Source organism: Cynocephalus volans, chromosome 9, assembly GCF_027409185.1.
Source record: "Cynocephalus volans isolate mCynVol1 chromosome 9, mCynVol1.pri, whole genome shotgun sequence".
NCBI classification, from domain to species: domain Eukaryota; kingdom Metazoa; phylum Chordata; class Mammalia; order Dermoptera; family Cynocephalidae; genus Cynocephalus; species Cynocephalus volans.
In genome coordinates, this window is record NC_084468.1 from 149,664,867 (window position 1) to 149,686,503 (window position 21,637).

The 21,637-nt window shown below is 35.4% G+C and overlaps 1 protein-coding gene and 1 pseudogene across 4 annotated transcripts in view; both read right to left on the reverse strand.

Annotated features, from left to right (window-relative positions):
* Positions 1–5,207: 5,207 nt before the first annotated feature.
* LOC134385847 (myotubularin-related protein 10-like) lies at positions 5,208–7,214 on the reverse strand (annotated as a pseudogene).
* Positions 7,215–11,919: 4,705 nt separating this feature from the next.
* SPOCK3 (SPARC (osteonectin), cwcv and kazal like domains proteoglycan 3) overlaps positions 11,920–21,637 on the reverse strand; it is a 468,485-nt gene continuing 458,767 nt past the window's right edge. For all 4 annotated transcript variants that reach the window (XM_063107913.1, XM_063107912.1, XM_063107911.1 and 1 more), the window contains 3 exons: positions 18,313–18,375; positions 14,549–14,686; positions 11,920–12,089 (listed from right to left, as the gene is read on the reverse strand). In XM_063107913.1, the coding sequence (XP_062963983.1) occupies positions 11,920–12,089; positions 14,549–14,686; positions 18,313–18,375 (371 nt within the window). The remainder of the gene's footprint in view (positions 12,090–14,548; positions 14,687–18,312; positions 18,376–21,637) is intronic.

Here is a 21,637-nt window from a genome sequence, read left to right on the forward strand (position 1 = left end):
CTATGATCTCTTTTTTAAAAAGTAGCTAACTTAAAAAAGCTAGGTGTTCTATTAGATTTCTCACTGATGCCCCATCATTGCCTTATGAGGTAAATCCTAACCCTATTATTATTTTACAAATGATGAAAGTGATTTACAACAAAGTCTGCCCAGTGTTGCAAAGCACTACTGGATTGAGCTCAGGAATTCGACTCTAGAAGCAGCATGTCCTGTACTATTATGCAAACACATATCATTAAACAACAGAAGTAATTTATTAATGCTCTGGTTCGCTTTACAAGGATCTGAGATGGCTTTGAAAACATGTTCTGTATTATATAAAAATAAGGAATACCTTATTTGGATAATTGCTGCAAATTTAAATGTGGAAGTAGCGTGACATGGTGAAATGACCTGTGGAAGTGGGAGACATGGGTTAAAGTCATAGCTTTGTCACAGTTCAATCCCAACTTCCCGTGATCTGGTAGTCATGACACCTGCCCTGTCAGTCACCACACAGTCAGTTGGCCAGAACTAATTGCATGGCCCCAATATGACCTTGAAGACAAAAGGAAGATGTTTCACATGCTCAGGAAGGAGAGAGCTGGGGATGATGAATACTAATGATTTATATTATACCTCATCTCTATCGTTAAAAAAAAAACAACCCATTTCTTAGCTTATTATATGAATTTAATGTATGTAGCATTTAACGTATGGTTTACATAGTAAATGTGCACAAACACAATATTACTCTTAAAATATACATATTCAAAAATATATACTTAGGAAAGACAACTAGCTAAGGTATTTGGGTTTGGGATTTATTTTTTTAATCTCATGTGATTTTGCTATGCCTTGTTCCTATAAGTAACAATACTAATTGCATTTATTAGGTATTTATTACACTTTTCTTTTTTTTCTCCTGTGAAAATTTTATTTAACAGTGAAAATTCTCTCACATTCATTCCTATTGAGCAACAAGATCTCTCATCTTTCCTGCTCGTTCTATGTTAACTCGTCATCAGTTTTAGGCACAAAGGTTTTAGTTTTCTCTCAAAATCAAGTTTTAATGTGAGATTACTGCTACAGTAAGCAGATTTTGTTGAAGGATGTGTTGAATAGTTTTCATCCTCTGTTAATACAAATTAATATCCTTTTATTTTAAAAAATTAGACTTTTTTTTGGTTTCAAATTGGTTTCCATCAAAAATAACAGTAAGACACTGTGCAAGTTTGAGTTCATACCAGAAAATTCCAACGCTGTCTGGCATTTGCTTGGCATTGTCACCACAGGGCCCACTCCACTCACAAGGCCCTGGAAACGGTGTACCCTGTACACAGCCACACTTACCACTTCCCTCATCAGTCTCCTTTTTGCTAGCAGAGGTGACAAGCAGCTTTTTAATGGCCCAACTTAAGGCTGTTATAGTTGTTTTTCATATTATGCACAATAAACTGGGGCACAATAATCACAAAACGACTTCACAGCAAAAAAAAACAAAAAAATTTTTACTACATTTGATTATCATGCAAAAATATGTACATTTTCTATTTTAAAACAGTATAAATAGTACCTATTCTTTTCTAAACTTGTAAATAATAAAAAAAAATTATTAAAGGCGTTGAAATAAATATGTGAGGGAAGAAAATTATAGAGAAGCAAATACTCACTCCAAAAAATAAATTTAGAAATTCAGATAAATGAAGATAAATTTAGATAGATTTATTATAATAAAAAAGCAACTTAGTAGAAGAAGGAGAATTATTATTACATTTTCAATGGCTGGATATGCAGAGGTGTTTTAAGGGGATGGGGAGGTTTCTAATCAAGAACTATAAAATGTTTAACGACAACAACGCTATCTGTATAAACTGAAAATAGCCCTTATTTTCCAGGCAACAAATTGGCAAAAAATCAGACTTATCCACAAGGTGAATTTCTTGACATTTTATAAACATTTCTGTTAAATCCAGAGACATTATGAAACAATTTTTAAAAGGCAAATTATTCAGTACATATAACAGTTCAGTAAAATTGTCTTGAAAAACAGTTTTAGAAACGGAAATAAGCTAACTAGATAGCTATAGGTGTTATAGAGTTTTACTATAAAAATTTCCCGAATCCTAAGACGGCAGTTCAAGAACCATAACATAGTCCAATCTGAAAACGTCCACCTTTTAAACAGCGGGTCGCGCGTGTTGGGGGCGGGCGCTAAACGTCCCCTCCGTGAGCAGCTTAGGCTTCACGCCACAGCATCGGCGAGGCTCTTGTCGCAGTGTGAAAACAAGGCAGCTTTAGGAAGGCGGAGAGGTGACCACCTCTCTCACTATTTATTAAAATGGCAGTATTGTTGGAGAAGTCCATTTTGATTCCTCCTTTCTCTACTCCTAAGCAGTAAGAACCCCCTACGAGAAGATCTTCTGTGCGGTGCCCTGACCTATGACCTCACTAGCTGCTTCCAAGGGCAAGTGCTAACGGTCATCGGCCGCCTGGAAGTGGCGACGGGAACACCGAGTGCGCCCCAGCAAGCCATCCAGGCGTGCGGCTGAGCGTCGGTGTGGACGGCACCTGCCACCTGCAGCACCGACCTGCCGAGCCACCGGGGTGCACGAAGGACCTCTCGGAATCAGCACCCCGCAAGCTGCTGTGTCCTCATTGGCTTTCGGAGGGAGAAAAATGTGGCTTTGTGGACTCCTGGCTATTGATATGAAGCTTAGTAGGTGTTGGGAAAATAGAGCAAAATGGCCAGGGCCCCTCAGGTGTTCGGAATCTTGCCGAGCAGCTGATGTAGATGCACGTGCGCCCGGGCCTTCCTTGTTATTGTCTGATGTAGATGTGCACGTGTGCGCCCAGATGTTCCTTGTTATTGTCTGATGTAGATGTGCACGTGCGCCCAGGCGTTCCTTGTTATTGTCTGATGTAGATGCACTTGTACCCAGGCATTCCTTGTTATTGTCTGATGTAGATGCACGTGTACCCAGGCGTTCCTTGTTATTGTCTGATGTAGATGCACGTGTGCGCCCAGGCCTTCCTTGTTATTGTCTAATGTAGATGTGCACGTGTGCGCCCAGGCGTTCCTTGTTATTGTCTGATGTAGATGTGCACGTGCGCCCAGGGTTCCTTGTTATTGTCTGATGTAGATGTGCACGTGTGTGCCCAGGCGTTCCTTGTTATTGTCTGATGTAGATGTGCAGGTGTGCGCCCAGGCGTTCCTTGTTATTGTCTGATGTAGATGTGCAGGTGTGCGCCCAGGCCTTCCTTGTTATTGTCTGATGTAGATGTGCACGTGTGCGCCCAGGGTTCCTTGTTATTGTCTGATGTAGATGTGCACGTGCGCGCCCAGGCGTTCCTTCTTATTGTCTGATGTAGATGCACGTGCGCCCAGGCCTTCCTTGTTATTGTCTGATGTAGATGTGCACGTGTACCCAGGCGTTCCTTGTTATTGTCTGATGTAGATGCACGTGTGCGCCCAGGCCTTCCTTGTTATTGTCTAATGTAGATGTGCACGTGTGCGCCCAGGCGTTCCTTGTTATTGTCTGATGTAGATGTGCACGTGCGCCCAGGGTTCCTTGTTATTGTCTGATGTAGATGTGCACGTGTGCGCCCAGGCGTTCCTTGTTATTGTCTGATGTAGATGTGCAGGTGTGCGCCCAGGCGTTCCTTGTTATTGTCTGATGTAGATGTGCAGGTGTGCGCCCAGGCCTTCCTTGTTATTGTCTGATGTAGATGTGCACGTGTGCGCCCAGGGTTCCTTGTTATTGTCTGATGTAGATGTGCACGTGCGCGCCCAGGCGTTCCTTCTTATTGTCTGATGTAGATGCACGTGCGCCCAGGCCTTCCTTGTTATTGTCTGATGTAGATGTGCACGTGCGCGCCCAGGCGTTCCTTCTTATTGTCTGATGTAGATGCACGTGCGCCCAGGCCTTCCTTGTTATTGTCTGATGTAGATGTGCACGTGTGCGCCCAGGGTTCCTTGTTATTGTCTGATGTAGATGTGCACGTGTGCGCCCAGGCGTTCCTTGTTATTGTCTGATGTAGATGCGCAGGTGTGCGCCCAGGCCTTCCTTGTTATTGTCTGATGTAGATGTGCACGTGCGCGCCCAGGCCTTCCTTGTTATTGTCTGATGTAGATGTGCACGTGTGCGCCCAGGCCTTCCTTGTTATTGTCTGATGTAGATGTGCACGTGTGCGCCCAGGCGTTCCTTGTTATTGTCTGATGTAGATGTGCACGTGTGCGCCCAGGCGTTCCTTGTTATTGTCTGATGTAGATGTGCATGTGTGCGCTCAGGCGTTCCTTGTTATTGCCTGATGTAGATGCACGTGCGCCCAGGCGTTCCTTGTTATTGTCTGATGTAGATGCACGTGCGCCCAGGCGTTCCTTGTTATTGTCTGATCTAGATGCACGTGTGCGCCCAGATGTTCCTTGTTATTGTCTGATCTAGATGCACGTGTGCGCCCAGATGTTCCTTCTTATTGTCTGATGTAGATATGCACGTATGCGCCCAGATGTTCCTTGTTATTGTCTGATGTAGATGTGCACGTGCGCCCAGGCATTCCTTGTTATTGTCTGATGTAGATACACGTGCACCCAGGTGTTCCTTGTTATTGTCTGATGTAGATATGCACGTGTGCGCCCAAATGTTCCTTGTTATTGTCTGATCTAGATGCACGTGTGCGCCCAGGTGTCCTGGGTTATGGACTTGAGTATAAAGGACCAATGGCTCTGATATGCTGGCTTCTCAGGATGCTCGAGGAAGCCACCAGGGTGGCTGCTCCTACCTCTGAATAAGGCCTATTAATTTTTCACCCAAGTCTCCCAGGACCTTTTCCTATTGCCTAGCTCATAGACCTGCGTGTGGAGGGTTTGTAACCCAGTCCAGATGACCGGCTGGAGGGGTCTGTGAGTCCGAGCCCTGGCTTTACGGTATGAAAAACCTGTTTCCAACATGCAGTGGATTTTGACAGCCTAATTGTGAAAAGTGGAATTATAGTTTCCTCTGTGTTATTCATATCTTCCTATTAATATCAAAAGCACTTCTAAGTTTAATTATATTATCTACAGTAAATGCTTTGTAGTTTAGCAGTGCATATTGTTTTAAAGCTAGTCCTATGAAGTTAGAAGCAAACTCATAATTTCAAAACACAGATCTAAGGTCCTTTTTAAACAAGGTGATCTGAAATAAATTTTGGCCTCGGAATGTTGAACCCTCATCAGGTGAAGTCACTTAGAGATAATAGAAAGTGACAGAAAAATCCATGAGCATCTCCGAGTAGCAGGCTTGCAGAGGGCTGCTCCCCTGCTGCAGCAGCATCCTGCGAGCACATCCACCTCGGCAGCCAGGAGGGAGAGCTTGTGAAAGGCAGTGATGGCGCCTGCGGGGTGGAGCTGAGCCGGGGGCACCTAGTGGAAGGCGCACGCTTTCCAGAGTTGTATGTGTGCTCCAGCAAGACAAGTCAGAACAACACCGTGCGGGTTGACTGGTTTGGAAAACCATTCTCTAAAATATTGCTACATATCAGTATTCCAGGTGTCGGTTTGCTGAATAGGATCTGGCCTTAGTTTTAATGTCATTGAATTTCTCTCCTTGGAAGTAATTCTTGGTCACTGATGAGGACATTCTTTAAGGAAGACAGCATTCCTTTTAGTGTGGAGCTGTAGATTTTCTTTGTCCTTTCAAAATACTTCTCAGGGCCCTTCTGTACACAAGGGGTTCTCTTTCCAATGTAGAAGGGATAAGGGAAAAGTGTGTTGTCTTTTGCTCTAAATGGAAGAGCCTAGTCCCAAACCAAGGGGATTTTTAAACCCTTTTCGTCACCCAATTGAGTATTTTTGCTTAGAGCAAATTGTGTGTTTTGCTTCACCTTCTGGTAAGGAGAGTTGAACAGGAAGGTGACCACAGGTGAGATCCAGGTGCTGTCATACAGCACTGCTAAGTAGGTCTCAGAAAACTTGAAAGCTGCTGGATATTGTTATAACAGCTGCCATGTGGCATCCAAGAAAAGCAAAAAATAAGGAAGACTTTCTCCAATCTCTTTAAATGGTGGCATCTGTCTGGAACTGATATACTGCCATGACCCACTCCTTCCCTATCAGACTCTGAAATCTAGTCATTCTCGTGAAGTAATGATCCAGCAGCATCACGTGAATGAGAGAAGCTGTGAAACAGCTCAAATCTCTTGCCTCCTCCTCTTCTAGGTCCACACAGAGATGTTTGCTTTCTAACATGGACACAAGTTCTGCTGACTGTTTAAGGAACGTCCTTAACAAATCTGATTTGTAAACATGATTTGTCCGTGGGTGACTTTTAGTTGTTGCGTTACAAATCCCCTGGCTGATTTTGCTCTTCTGCAGCACGTCTTTGATGAGGGACATTAGCACAAGAGCACTGCCCTTTGAGTGGCGCTCAGACCGGAGTGGCATCGTTCTGCCATCAGGAATGGGAAAAGACATTCAGATCTTGGTCTGCTAAAGAACTTGGCACCACAGAGTATTCTAGAAGGCAAGTGGGTATCATGTACTTTGTTAACAGAACAAACTTGCCATCCTGAAGCACCTGTCATCTTAATTTTCTGTCCCAATCTGAGTCAGTTTCAAGCAGCGGAGTTTTTTGGCTCTTGCCACCAATAGCTCCACTACCTCCTCCTTCTCCGTCTCCTGAGAGAATTCCATTAATTTTTTTTGGCTGAATTGTGGTATTTTTTCCCCCAACATATTCAAATGCAAAGAATAGATGGAGGTCTGTTGGCTGGAAATCATGAGCTAGGCATTCCTTTTTGACACTTTCAGGACCTGATTCATCAAATTCTGAAATCTGTGCAATGAATAATAACCCTGTTGGGCTAACTCTCGGTTTCTCATTGAGGCCTAGGACTTTCTGCTTCCTGTTGTCATTCACTGTGAAAATGTACTCAATACACGTTAAAGGGACAACATGTTTATCGAGGAGAAGGTTTCTGTACTGAAATTTGGGTAATGACATTGGATCATCTGTAATAAAGGAAATTTTGAAGTTTCTGCATATCTGGCTTCCCCACAAATCCTACTGACTTCTGTGTGTGGTAACGCATTTTCTCACAAAATGACTTCATTTATGACAATTTCTCCTGACAAAAGAAATGACTCGTTTTTTTTTTTCAATTTTGATTCCAAATTGATCTAATCCTCAGACTGGGACAGTGGCAGAAGGAAGGTAGGACCTGAAGATAGTTCTGGGCAGCTTGAGGGAGAACATGGTGGTGCCACCTTTTTGCCCTGGGCCCTGTCGTGGGCCAGCTGTAAGCTGACACCTCCGGATTCCTCCAGACATAGAGCTCCCTGTAGGGGGCTGACAGGCAGACACAGGGTAGAACACCCACCAGAGCCTGCACAGAGCTACCAACGGAGGCTCCAGGGCCCATCCCCCTGGTATTTACATGTTCCAGACACCATGTGTTAATTCGTTTTACCCTCATATTGACCCTGTAATGTAAGCACTATTTATTATGCTATTCAGTATATGAAGGTATTATAAACTGGGCCATTTGTTTGGATGATTGTGAATAAACTGTAAAATGGGAAGATAATTTTGACAGCATATCTTAAGAACATCAGTAAGACTACTGTTGCTAACCTATTTTAAAGACTTGAAAGAAAAAGAAAACAAACAAAAAATATTTAGTGGGCACCTGCTATATGACAGACATGGTGCTCCTGCTTTAAATTCGTGTTGCGTGTAACCTTCACCCAAATCCTCTAGGGTAAGTACATTCAGCTACATTTGACAGATGAGAAAGGTAAGATATATAGACTTCAATCCTAGGTGTATTTGTATCTATGTGCTTAAAGAACAATCGGGTGGTCGGTCATTAAAAATATGTTAAACATTTATTCCTCAAGGGTGTCTTTGAAGAGTGGATTATGAGTGTCATGAAGTGTATAGGTTGATGAATTTTTTTTCATCTTCCTCACCTAAATTTTTTACCTACAATTTTTTACTTTGACATTTTAGAATCATGTTTGCTATGTGCTGATTTATCTTAATTTTATTTGTTAAGTTTTTTAGCAAGGGACATAGAAGTAAAGTAAAAGAGGCATTAGGTAACACAAAGATGTTAGAAATTCATATGTAATTGAGGAGAGAAAATAATGATTATTTAAAAAGACTACTCCAAATTGCTCCAGGAGGGATGACATATATTTGTATATAGCTTAATGCTTAATGTGTTGTCTTTGAACTAACTTCATTAACTCAACCATTGGTGAGAGTGTCATGATGTCAGGTTATAATTCATAAAATATTTTTAAGGTGCAGAAGTAAATGGTTGATTTTGTTTCATATAAAAGTGTGCACTAGAATAAATAAAAATATCTCTTTTTTATTAAATTAACCTCAATATCAGCTACTAAGTTTAAAATAACGTTGAAAAGAATAAGCTATAGGGAACTCATATTATCATGTATTTACATCTTTGTACCACTTTAAATGTCATGGATTTTTGTGTTTTCTTACTTCATCTGAGCAGTCTATGATATTACCCAGTACATTTCATTCATCATGAATGTGAAGAGAGAAACAAATGTGAATAAATCAAATCAATTTTACAAAATTCAAAGACAACAATTGGACTAGTTGTGTGTGTGTGTTTATGGGTGCACATTTGTGTGTGTCAAGCAGAGCAAACACATTCCTGATGATGGCTCTGTTCGGTCTGGTCTGTTTCACCATTTTTTTGCCCAGCTATTAAGGATCTTGAAAACTGAACTGTATATGAGGCCCTGAATAATCTATTGCATACTACCAATGCATCATTAATTTTATATGAAACAAGTCATCAAATATTTGTTACAAAGCATATGTCTATTTACAAAATTCTCGAAACCCACTCTAAATAAATTATGTGCAAGCCATATGGATTGAATTACTTTTCACATCTTCTTTAGCTTCATATAAAATATGAATACTCTTAAAATGTATAGAAAGAATAAAGTATTCTTAGAAGCTGTTTTAAAATTAATTAATAAAGAAATTTGTGTTAATGATTTTGATATTTTGGTTTGATATATTTTATTCTACTAAATGATTGGCAGAAATACAGAATGGACTTAGGTCATATTTTGATCATTTTGATCAATAGTAAAATGTTTTATGTTTATTTTAAATTTAGCTTGTTTCTCCAATAGCATTATGCAGCATATTTAAGTTATCATTCTAGATATGCACAAGAAAGTATTCATAAATTTTCACACTAGATTTTTAATATATCAGGAAAATTTGATATTTTATTTGTATGCTTCTACTGTTTTTATTTAATGTTTAATTTTTAATTTGTTGTGATTCAGAATGTCTTTTAATTTTTACTTGGATGTGCTTCTTAAATAATACTAGAGAAAAGAAGCTTGAAGTATAATCTTTAATATGATTTCATGCCTAAGAATCATAATTCAACTTAATAAAAAACAAAATGTTAGGGTAGTTGAATTCTTTTCGATTGAAAATACCCTTTAAGATTGGGTTTTAAATACCTTGTTCTTTATTTAAATTAAATAAAAAGTATCTTTGATTTATTCCAGTGGAGAATGCAACTACATTGTGTCATGGGCTAGGAATAAATTTATTGCTAGTCCTTTACACTAGCGTATTAGCTTCATGAATTTTTTGTTGTTATTTACTGATGAATCTCTAGTACCTAGAATAGTGTCTGGCTTCCTGCAGATGCCCAATATTTATAGTTTTTGGAATAAATATACAAGTATAATTTTATTGAGTCAAAATATTCAAAATGAATTAAATGATCATAAAGAGACCTAACACATATCACAAATAGAATTCTTATACACATACATACAAACATATGTTGTATACAAATAATTGATATAAAGTTTAATACTGTACATATTTTTAATTTTACATTTGCTGTTGAATTAGTTGCTTTCTTGGAAATCTGAAAGATGGAACAATTTTTAAAAAGCTTAACTTCAAGATACTGTGTTTGTTATTGTAAATTCATTGCTAAAGCTCTGTATAGAAATTGCATTTTTGTCTTTTCTCAACTGATCCCCAAGTTATATTTTGTGATTCCTATATATTTATTAAATAGACACAAGGCTAACTGACCACCCTTCATAAATGCTGTTGCTATGGAAATTTAGCTAAATTTATTAAGTATGACGCCATTAGAATGGGTTTAAAAATACCACCATGGACAAAGGAAATGATATTTTGCATAAAACAAATCCATAAACAAATCATTTTTAACATAGCTTGAAAACAGTATTCAAGATGTCAAGAGCTCTGATTTTGAAATTCAAAAATTTCAGAAAAACTTTCCAGCTAGTTTGTGATGTATTCACTTTAAAAATCAAGGATTAGAGCGAGAACTCTTCATGCTACTATCCGCATCCCACAAAAAGCACTGAGGAACAGTTTAAAGGTTACAAGATTCTTTATTTTGTAAACTATACAGAAACAGTAAAAAAGAAAATGCATTATACTTTCAATATTACATAAAGTTAACATTAAAGTTTTTATTTAGTATGCATAAATTAAATGGAAAGAATCCACCAATTTTGTTTTAATGATTTGTATACTGGGAAAGCAGTTGATCAACTGTTAAAATTAAAGATACCAATTGTAACATTTAATAGGTTTTCTTATTTTAGTTATGGGCACAAAACCATTGGTCCAATATACTTAAAAGTGAAGGTGTGCCAAAACGTGTACACAATTGATTAACATGCTAACTTAAATTCAAAGATTAAAGTAATTTTTCTACAGTTAAATCTTAAATGCTACTCTACACAATAATCATAAACAAGTCCACATGGCAATTATGTAACAATAGAAAACAAGAAAAAAAATATTCCATTTTCTTCATTCCAGCAGCAGTACCTTTACGGGTTAATTTGTTAGTTAGGTGTGCTTATATATTGCCTAATATCCTATATTGGTATGCATGCTAAAACCTTTCTATTTCTATTTTTGCAAGGCACCATACAATACGTTCTCTAAGTTTCAGCAATACTAAGAAAAAATGGCATAAATCTAAGATTAAATGCAAATTTATATCTAATGTAGGAAATAAAATGAGAATTAAGATTTTTAAATTTGACTTTGGGACAAATTACAAATATTTTGTGAAAACATAATTTAAGCAAATTTTTCCCTTTGTCTTCATAATTTAAATTCTGTACCCTAAATTGATGGTTAGAAAGATAAAGAAATCTAGAAAGGTAAAGAAATCATGCTGTTAAAGAATATTTTTTAAATGTTCATGACCCTGCCATCCAACTTAAAATAACAGTTAGAAAGGTCAACTCAGTTTTTAACTTTCAGAATCCATGGTTTTCCATACCTGCCCTTTTGTAAAATATCCTGTCATATCCAGAATAACTACATAAATAGAAACATCACTGTTAAGGTAGACACTGTGGAGGATTCTTCAATCGTCACTTTGTTTTTCTTACCAGGTGTTATCTCTCTCACTTACCCTGACTTGCTATAGGTATGGGAAGATGCTACTTTGGAATTGTAGTTGAGGTCATGCATAATTTGATAAAATTCATGGGACCCAGGTGACTAAGTGACTGTAAATTTAACGTAGAATATCACACAAGAAAATAACACATACGATCACAAGCACGGGTTGCGGTTTTGTTTGTGGGAGATTTACAAAGTTTGTTCTTTTGAAAAATTTATTGTAGTCGCTCTTCATAGCTTTCTTCTGTCTGGCTAGACTCCACATGTGTTTTCTTTTTCTGTAAGGCATATAAAAACTCAAAGTAAGTGATTCTTATTTAAACATAAAATTTTATGATGTTAGTGGAAATAGTTGAAGCGATTATACAAAATATATGTGAAGTTTGGGATCATTGGTTTGGGGGCAAGAAGGTAATTCTCAATAGGCTATCACTTTGTAAATGTTAGAAATGTAGAATGTATTGATCTCAGCTGTCATCCATCAAATGTATCCATCATGGTCATCGCCACCATCATCATCATCCCCTTCGTCTTCATCATCATCTTCAATTTCATCTTCATCTTGCATAATGTCATCTTCATCTTCCTCGCCATCAGCCCATTCGTGGAAATCTCCGCTTGCAAAGTCTCCAGAGATTTCAAAGTCAATAGCTTAAAAAAAGGAAACATTACCTTTATTTTCTGAGCAGTGGGATAATTTTTGAGAGATATAAAATTCTGATAAAAATTGAGGAAATTCAAAAAACAATTTAATTAGTTCTTCAGCTTATTTAACAAAGATAAGGAAAGATCCATCCTCTGGAAAACTATCACATGTTAAAACTTTATCATTGGTTAAAATTTATGGGCAAAAAGCAGAATTCTTATTGAATGTGCTATATAAAAGGTTTCCAGCTCAGCAATATTGATCTCAGCCCAGTTTTTATAGTAGTTAATGTCAAACTTTGAATCTTATCAAGTATGTATTTAAAATTTCTTCTGCAAGTATGTTAGGCAAAATAATACCCCCCCCCCAAAGATGTTTATTTCCTAATCCCTGGAAACTGTAAATGGTTACATTGCACCCAGAAAAAGACTTTTCATACGTAACTAAGTTAAGGAGGGGAAGATTATCTTGGATTATTCAGGGTTCAAAATTGTCATTTGGGTTGTTAAAATCAAAGAATCTTTCCAGATAGAGTCACGGGGAGATCTGACTACAAAAGAATGGTCAGGGAGATGCACTGTTGTTGTTTTGAAGTTGGAGGAAAGGGTCCAGGAACCAAAGAATGTGGGTGGTGTACAGAAAGTGGAAAAGGCATGGAAACTGATTTTCCTCTAAACCCTAAAGAAAGGATCAGAGCCCTGCTGCCATCTTGATGTTTATCTCAGTGAGTCCTCTGTTGGACTTCTGACATACAGAATGGTAAGATGACAAATTCTCATTTTTTAAGCCACTAAATTAGTGGGGATTTGCTCCTACAGAAATGGAAAACTGATACAGCTAGTCAATATATTAAAAAATATTTTCAAAGCTAGCTATTGATATTTATGGGAGCAATAAGGCACATATATTTTCACATGTGGTTACTTTTCAACTCCTCATATGCTAGTGTGTGTACATTTTCTGCTCTTCCTAATATTTTAGTCTTATGATTATTTGGTAGCTAATTATAACAAATCGTATTAACTGCATTCAATATTTATAAATTGGTTGATCTCACAATACAACACAATGAAATCCCCCTCTTAGGTGAAGAAAATATTTTCTATTCTCTAATGTCATATATTTTCATAATTGCAACATGCTTTCATAATTGCAACAAAAAAATTTGGAAGCCCAAAACAATTTTCTCATTCACTTATTAAACATATCTCCATATGACAAAACAATTTTCTTATTCACTTGTTAAATATATCGCCATATAATTTATCATTTGCACAATTAAAAAAAATTCTTTAGCCATTACTGGCATCATTGCTAACTGAAGTAATTACTAATGCAACTACTTTGAACCACACACTACAAAGATGTGGTCTCTACATGTTAAAATTTTGTAGGTGGCTACTGAGTACTACTTTTTCCTACTCAAATTTAATCAGATTGGCCAGGTCAGAACACCAAAGCAAAGCTACTAAAAATGTTATGGAATAAATAACTGTATAACAGGAATTTAAGAATTAAATGAAATTACTTTTTAGTGTTTACCAATTATCCTAAATAATCTTAGTCTTTCAATCTAAAAATTGCATAAAGGAAATATCTAAACATTTTATGAAATGCAAGACTAAGTACTTTATTTTCATTTTAGATAACTTGTATTATTGGAAACACATTTATTAATTCTGGGCACACACGTGTGTGTGTGTGTGTGTGTGTGTGTGTGTGTGTGTGTGTACAAGTGGCTTTTGTAGGGAAAACTGTAGTACAAACAAAAATACTGATTTGAAACTTGCGTTCTGGAAAACTGTTTTATGAAGCACAAAAGATACCACATTTGAAATTTTAAAATGCACCTATGTGAAGCTCAACCTATTTGTTATACGATTTTTAGGTATATACATAAAAATGCATGTTCGTAAAAAACAATTACAATATTAACTATAATTCCCTTAAAGAATATAACTACACTTTTCTCACCCAAACAAAAGAAAGCATGCTCATGTAGCTGCAATTTATGGATGTTTACTTTTAAAATGTTTGCTTTTCTTTTGGTTGGTAAACCTACACATTCCTTAAGTCACCTTCTCCAGATGTATACAGGTGAAATGGTACCACTTGGGACATGGCACACACTAGGCTTTGCTGACTTGGAGTAGAATTAATATAAAAGGTCTGCCTTACCTGAGAGGAAAAGAGGAATTATCTAAGAGTTTTCTGAATTTGATGTAAGAAAGAGAACCCAGCTCTTAACTGTTCTTCCTAAACTATCTAAATCATGCAATTCTATTTATTACCTACGCAAGTTTTTATGTGTTAGGAGCAAGTCTTTTCTCACTTCCTCCACCCCTATATTCTATAGTCTTTGCATAGGGTAGGTCCTCATTAAATTCTTGAACAAATGAAGGAGGCTCTGAAGTACTTAGTCCCGTACTTGAGAAATTATTAAAGAAAGAATCCTTCTCCTTACCACAATCTGCAACACCATTTGTTCTGGATCCCATGACTTCATTTCCATATCTGTCAACACACCAGCATTGCCCAGCATTGCCATGGCATTGTGTTGGCTTGTAGTAACCATCTTCATCACACAGGGGGATGTAGTCTCCTGTGAAAAATCCACACAGACACACACAGATACACACATATTTTGTGAATAAATTGTGCTCCTTTTTGATAGGCACCTATTATGCATTAATGTACTCAAGACATGCACATGTGGAGTGCGCTCTATATTCCATGCTAGGTACTCACGTCATGGAGCTAGCCATTGCCATTATGTTCAAAGGTGAATAAAACCAACACAATTTTGTGCCCCACCCACCATACTGACTCCTGCTTAATCTCATTCCTTTGTTTCACTGACCAGTTGCACCTTAATCTTAGGGAAAATGTAAAGGGAACACAGGTTTCAGAGAGTGAATGATTTATTACAGCAAATAGTTAGTGGTCTGAGGGCGAACATCACTAGCCCCCTGCCTCATGAATTACAAGACACCTGGTGGATGATGTTATCCACTTATTCTTCTTAAAATATCTCCTTGAAGTTACTTCTGGTAACAGAGGCTTTGCTATATAAGTATTGTTTAACCTCAGAGAATCAGATCTCTCATCTGCTGATGTCTGATTCTTCACTGCACTCAGCTTCCTTGTATGTAAGTCAATGTCAACGCAATTAATAAATATCTCTGATTACCAAATGGATTTGCCTGCTTCCTTTTTCGGTCTCAAAGTACCTTCTCAATTTGGAGGGTATCATACTTTAACACACTTTTCACACAATTTCATGGAATGATTTTCTTTGTTAAGTATATTACTATCTTACTATTTCTCACTCTATAAGGGGAGTGTTTCCAGAGTTATAATACAGAATTAAAATCTGATTAGTGCCACGCTCATATAAATCATCCAGACTACTTAACATAGGATGTTTTTATTATATAATGTAAATGAAAGTCATTATTAGAGAGTACTGAATGTTTTAATTATTTCTTCTAATTTGGGTGGGATAATGGTATTTATTTGAAAATTGATCGGTTGTTACATAGGAGTAGGGTGCCACATATTCCAATTTGCAGGTTCAGTCTTGGTTGATATCTGAAGTTCAAGCATAACTCTTAATAGTATCCTATCTAACATTCAAATTGTACTGGCATAAATTAGGGTCTCTTTATTGTCTCTTCACTGCCAACTTTCTATTTTCGTTCCCTCAAATTTTTATTCTTATATTCCAAGTTGTGTCCATATCAAGCTTTTTCCTCCAAATTCAATACTGCTTCATCTCTTTACACATATTTATTTCAACTGTAACCCGTCTCCTTCTCTCCCTATTTCATTTTAAGACTTGACTTAAATGTCACCCCCAATATGAAGCTTTCTTTTAAGCTGAGGGATTTCTGATATACTTCTTCTGTTGTGTGTATGTGTGTGTGTGTTGTCATTGTATGTTCTCACCACTACAGTGTGATATCCTCCATATTTAAAAATATTTGGGTTTTCTTGGCTTTCACTGTTCAATAAACAACTTCTCTTAAACCCACAGTCTATAGGCATTTATTTTCCTATCCATAATATCTAACATAGTAAATGGCACATTGCTAATGATAAATGTACAGTTAGTAATTTAGAAGTGAAGTCACGCTCTTCAATAAACACTAGAATGTAAACTCCAGGAGATTAGAAAATGCTCTTCTCTTTCCTGATCATTTTTTTTCTGTGAACAGAAACAGTATAGTCATTTGGTGAAAGAAAAAAAATGACTGAATAAATGGTTAAAAGGCGAAACATATTAAGTCTAGCAACCATATGGGATCATAATTTTACTATTTCAAAGAGTTTGATAATTACGATAAATAGGTGAACAATTTGGTTTAGAAATGATAATTCATTAGAAAGATCTGAACTGCTAGTCTTGCCGTGAGGTAGACAGAATATCACCAGTATGGAAAACTTGGGAACACCTTCTGTGGATTTAAGGTCAGCAAAAATAAGAAAAAAAAATTAACTTTCTTGTCTCTACATCTTAAAAGAAATCATTATTTGACACATTTGACATAAAAATGTTATGATGTATGGTTAGTGTCACAACATAATTTATGCCAGTACAATTTGAATGTTAGATAGGATACTATTAAGAGTTATGCTTGAACTTCAGATGTCAACCAAGACTGAACCTGCAAATTGGAATATGTGGCACCCTACTCCTATGTAACAACTGATCAATTTTCAGATAAATACCATTATCCAACCCAAATTAGAAGAAATAATTAAAACATTCAGTACTCTCTAATAATGACTTTCATTTACATTATATAATAAAAATACAAGTAACTCCTCCCACATGGGCACTAAATAAGTTTTTGGATTTTGTAGCTTTAAATAATCACAGCCTTCATTTAAATATTTTGTTACTAATAGACCTTAATCAAGTACAAAACATTTTTCAGTTGAATTTGAATGGGTTTTCCCATTGTACATGACTAATCTTTGATTTATGGAAACAAACCTGTGGAATAATGTACTATTTCCCCTTGTGAGCTGTAATATCTTATGCACCTTGTATCAGAATTAAGAGAAACATGACACATTGTGGCTTTGATCATCAGTCATATTTTACACCTAAAAATGTTTTATTATCAGCCATTAAACTTTTTATTATATACAATGGGCAGTGAGCCAAGGATTTTAAGCAGTATGAAGCATCTTTTCATTTAACATCCTGTACTGTAATTACAAAGAGAGCATATCAAAATATAATACAGATTAATCAGATCCAGAGACATTATAAAATTATATACCACTCAATACACGAGTGCATAAGCATACATGAAAAAAAAATCACATGTGTGGTGTCCTGCTAGGGATCTTAAAATAGAAAAAGATCACCAGTGGAAAAACTGGCGAAATCCAAATGAAGTCTGAAGCTTAGATAACAGGATTATAGCAATGTTAATTTCTTAGAGTTTACAAATGTGACATTGTTATTTTGTACATGTAAACTTTTATCTTTAGGGGAAGCTGAGTGAAAGATGTATGAAAACTATATATTATCTTTGCAATATTTTATGACTTTAACATTCTTCTAAAAAGTTTATTTAAAAAGTATACATTTACAAGAATAAAGAATAAACAACAATCATATGTAATAGTTTAATAATCTGTTGAAAATTAAACCTTCAAATATTTTAAGGCTTTGGGTAAAATTTTAAATTATCTATTATCTACTTCTGTATTTTATTTATCTACTCTTAACATTTACTTACTAACAGTAAACTAGTAAAAAGTACTTATGAAAAACTCTAAAAAATCTATTTAAATTCCCCTGAGATACTCAGAGCATTTTTTCACCCCACTGATACAAGTACTTGCTTTAAATATTTTAAATATATATACACACACACGTCATATATATGGCCATCAATTCTTAAATTGTTAACCACAGAATTAGAATTGAAGTTTCTGCTGATGTTTTAACTTTACCATTGTTTAAATCTCTTTTTTTTACTTAATCACTTTCAAAACGAACATTATATTAGGGTAATAAAACAGACATAATATCTTTCAATAGGTAAGGTAATAAAAGTAAGTTTAATGGCTTTCAAAAAGTTCATAAATTTTGTTGCTGAAATTTAGTTCAGTCTGTCTTTGTTGGATTAATATTGATTTTATGTTGCTGTTTCCCTGGGGTTATTTATGTAAGCAATAAAGCCTTCAGAAGAATGATCTATTGCTCACCTAGGAACTTCTTTACCCCTTGCCGCTTCTGAATATTGCTGAGCTCCGTCTGGCAGGGTGGGTCTGTAATGACATGGAAAATGTTACTTCAAGGATTATAGTTAAACAAAGAAAGTGTAATCTCAACGTTATCAAACTTTAGTTAGTCTTTACATGCCTTTAGAAGACATATATTACGTATTAGTTTGTCTATTTATGAAGATACATTCAAATATGTATATATATACACACATATATGTATATACATATGAATATAGATTCACACAGTTTCAGATAAGTATATATATACATAAACACACACATTATATACAGAGAGAGAGAGAGAGAGGGCTGCTTTCCTAATTTTTATTAATAGTAGGTCATCTTAGTTTTCCTCAGAATGACTGAATTGGGTGAAAAAAAGAAATAATATAAAATACTTCTATGATGGAAAATACTTACTGTTTACTTTTAAAGGGTCAATCTACTCAGCAATTTAAATCCAACTAATTAACTGCTGCTCAATGAACTGATTGTTTCCTCCTCATTTAAAATAGTTTCTATGATATACAGAGTTAGCTTAGCATACAAAAATTGCATATGAAAAAGTTGATGCTTCTTTCAAGGTATGTCAGACACCTTATTATAAATTTTAATATTGTATAAGGTTTACAGGGCTTAGTATTTTTAGCTTCACCCATATGCTTCAAGTGTATATGCAATTTAGATACAGGACATGACATATAATAATTTCTGATAAACCATTATTTTAAAAATAAACTTAAAACATTTAAACCAATTTGAAAAAAAGTATTTGCCTATTTTTCAAACTTAACCACTTAAACGAGGACATTTGTACAGACGTGTAAAATTCTAAATAATAAGAATATAGTTTGCCTTATATTACTACAGTTATATACTCATATATATATATAGAATTATATATATATTCTTATCTAAAACTATGTTAAGGCATTTTATATTCATATTCTAAAAACTTGCTGTTAATGCTTGCTATATAAATCTGTATCATATACAATTAAAACAGCAAAATAATAAACTATTTCCTCTGTCCTACACTGCACCTTATTAAGGAAAAGGGAAGGTACAATTAATTTAAACAATTTTGAAATAGTTTAATAAACTGGCTTCAAAATATTCAATTATTTAATTCCATGTAAGTAACAAAGTAGAATGAAGGAATGAGATCAGGTGCTTAAAATATGTTTTATAGTTTAATATGTGAGACCAAACAATGTTTCATCTTATAGAATCTAAAATGTGAAGAAAAACTAATTTGTTTGAAAATCTTGAATAATTACCTTATTGTTTCATTTCATTTAGAAATTGACCCAATTGGCCCCTTTGGTTTTCCTAATAATCTCATGAGTTTCATACTAAGAATTAAAGAAATGGGAATCGTGTTGACTAGTGTGGGCTAAGAGTATGAGATATTTTAAATTTTACCACCCTCTGAATATGACATCTTAAATCAAGAAGAATGCTTCTCCCTGAAGTTTCAATAACATATTGAAAGCAGTTCTTTTAGTTGCTATGGGCTTGGTAATTTAAAGAAGTACTATTTCTTATACGTTTGCTACCTGAGTCTCCAGGTACATTTGAGTCTGACTTTTGATTAGTAGCCTCACTGGATAAGCCTTCTAGTCCTACCAGTTCTGCGTAAGGGAACATTTTAGGATTTCAAGAGAAATCATGACCAATTAGGCTGTTCAACACTATATAATATTTGATTTTAAACTATTTTCTTCTTGTTATTTATAAGCCGGCTCTGTAAGTCTGGCTTTTAACTAGGCATTCTTACAGCACTTAATTGAGATTTCATCTATCATTTAAACACACTTATAAAGAACTTACCTAGATGAAAGAATAGTAACCCAACTAATTGCATGAAGGTTTGGATACTATTGGACTATGAATATTCAGCTTAAGTTATAGGTACAGATTTATTTTCTCTAATCTGCTTACTACCAAATAGTAGTCTTTAAGCGTATGTAAAATTCTGAATTTATATGCTTAAAAATTGAATGAGTATCAAAATTCATAAAATATAAGATTTAGTTTAATTATTAGAATAGACAATTATTCTAAACTAATAACAAGAAAAAAAAGAAGAAACAATTTACAGGTTAAATTTCAAGATGGTGTTTCTGAATATAACAATGTTCATTGTTCTGCATTCTAGATTTGAAAACTCAAACCCCTACGTTAGGACCATTCACACATTATCTATATTAGAAATCGATTGTTTCTAGTACAATGATAACAATGCATTTTTATTTACCCGCATAATTTTGAACTGAATTAAATATCATTGGGAAAAATAAATAAAGGAATATCTGTTTATAATGGTTACTAAAATACAAAAGCCTTTTTCTATACTTGCAACTAGTCATTGCTGAACAATGTATATTTATTAGCTTTCTAATGTATTGTACAATTTAGAGTCAAAACTGAAAAGAAAGTGGACAACACAGAGGTTTGTGAATAAATCTCTAAGTTGGGAGCAAATGGCTCCATCGGCTGTGTTCTGCAGAGTTGCAAAGGGGCACCAGCCTTCTACACTGTGACATGAATGGTGCCCTGGAGTTTACAGTGAGGCAGCCACTGTCCTTATTTACCTTTCTTCTCAATATTTCATTAGTCATACAGCTTCTCACAGAGTGGAATATACTTGAAAAACTTTATTAGGTTTATTTTACCCATAAGCATTTCAAGTAACACATTCTCCGTACTTAATGTCTTTCACTTAATAGGAAAAACATTTCTTTTAAAATTAATGAATTCATTCCACATGACCCATATTTTGATATCTCTTCCTACAAATTAAATTTATAAATAACCTCTAAAATGTCATTCATTTTCATTGCATCCCTGAGAAAAAATATTGGATAAATTGCTGATGGATGTAGACTTGCTGATGTTACCTGTAGTGATTAGGACTTTCCGAGTTCTACAGTGATCTTTCTGCAGCATTTCATGTAGAATTACCCTAACAATTCTGAAAATAGAATTAAGACTACTTGGAGACAGAAATCAAGGACTCTCATTTCAAATCCCAATTTCTGCATATACTCATTCTGGAATGTGGAGTTAAGATCAAAATGTGTCAGCCCTTACTCCAAAAATAGGAATAATAATAATTTTACAGGGCCACTTGAGTTATAAATGATGTTATATACTGGATATGAAAGACTAAATGAAGCTGAACAAATGTGAGTTTTCTTTCTCTTTCCTTGACCTTACACAAAAGAATTTTAAGTAAAATAATTGATTTCTGTCTTAGGGTGGAGATTTAGACGGGCATACCTTACAGATATTGCATGTT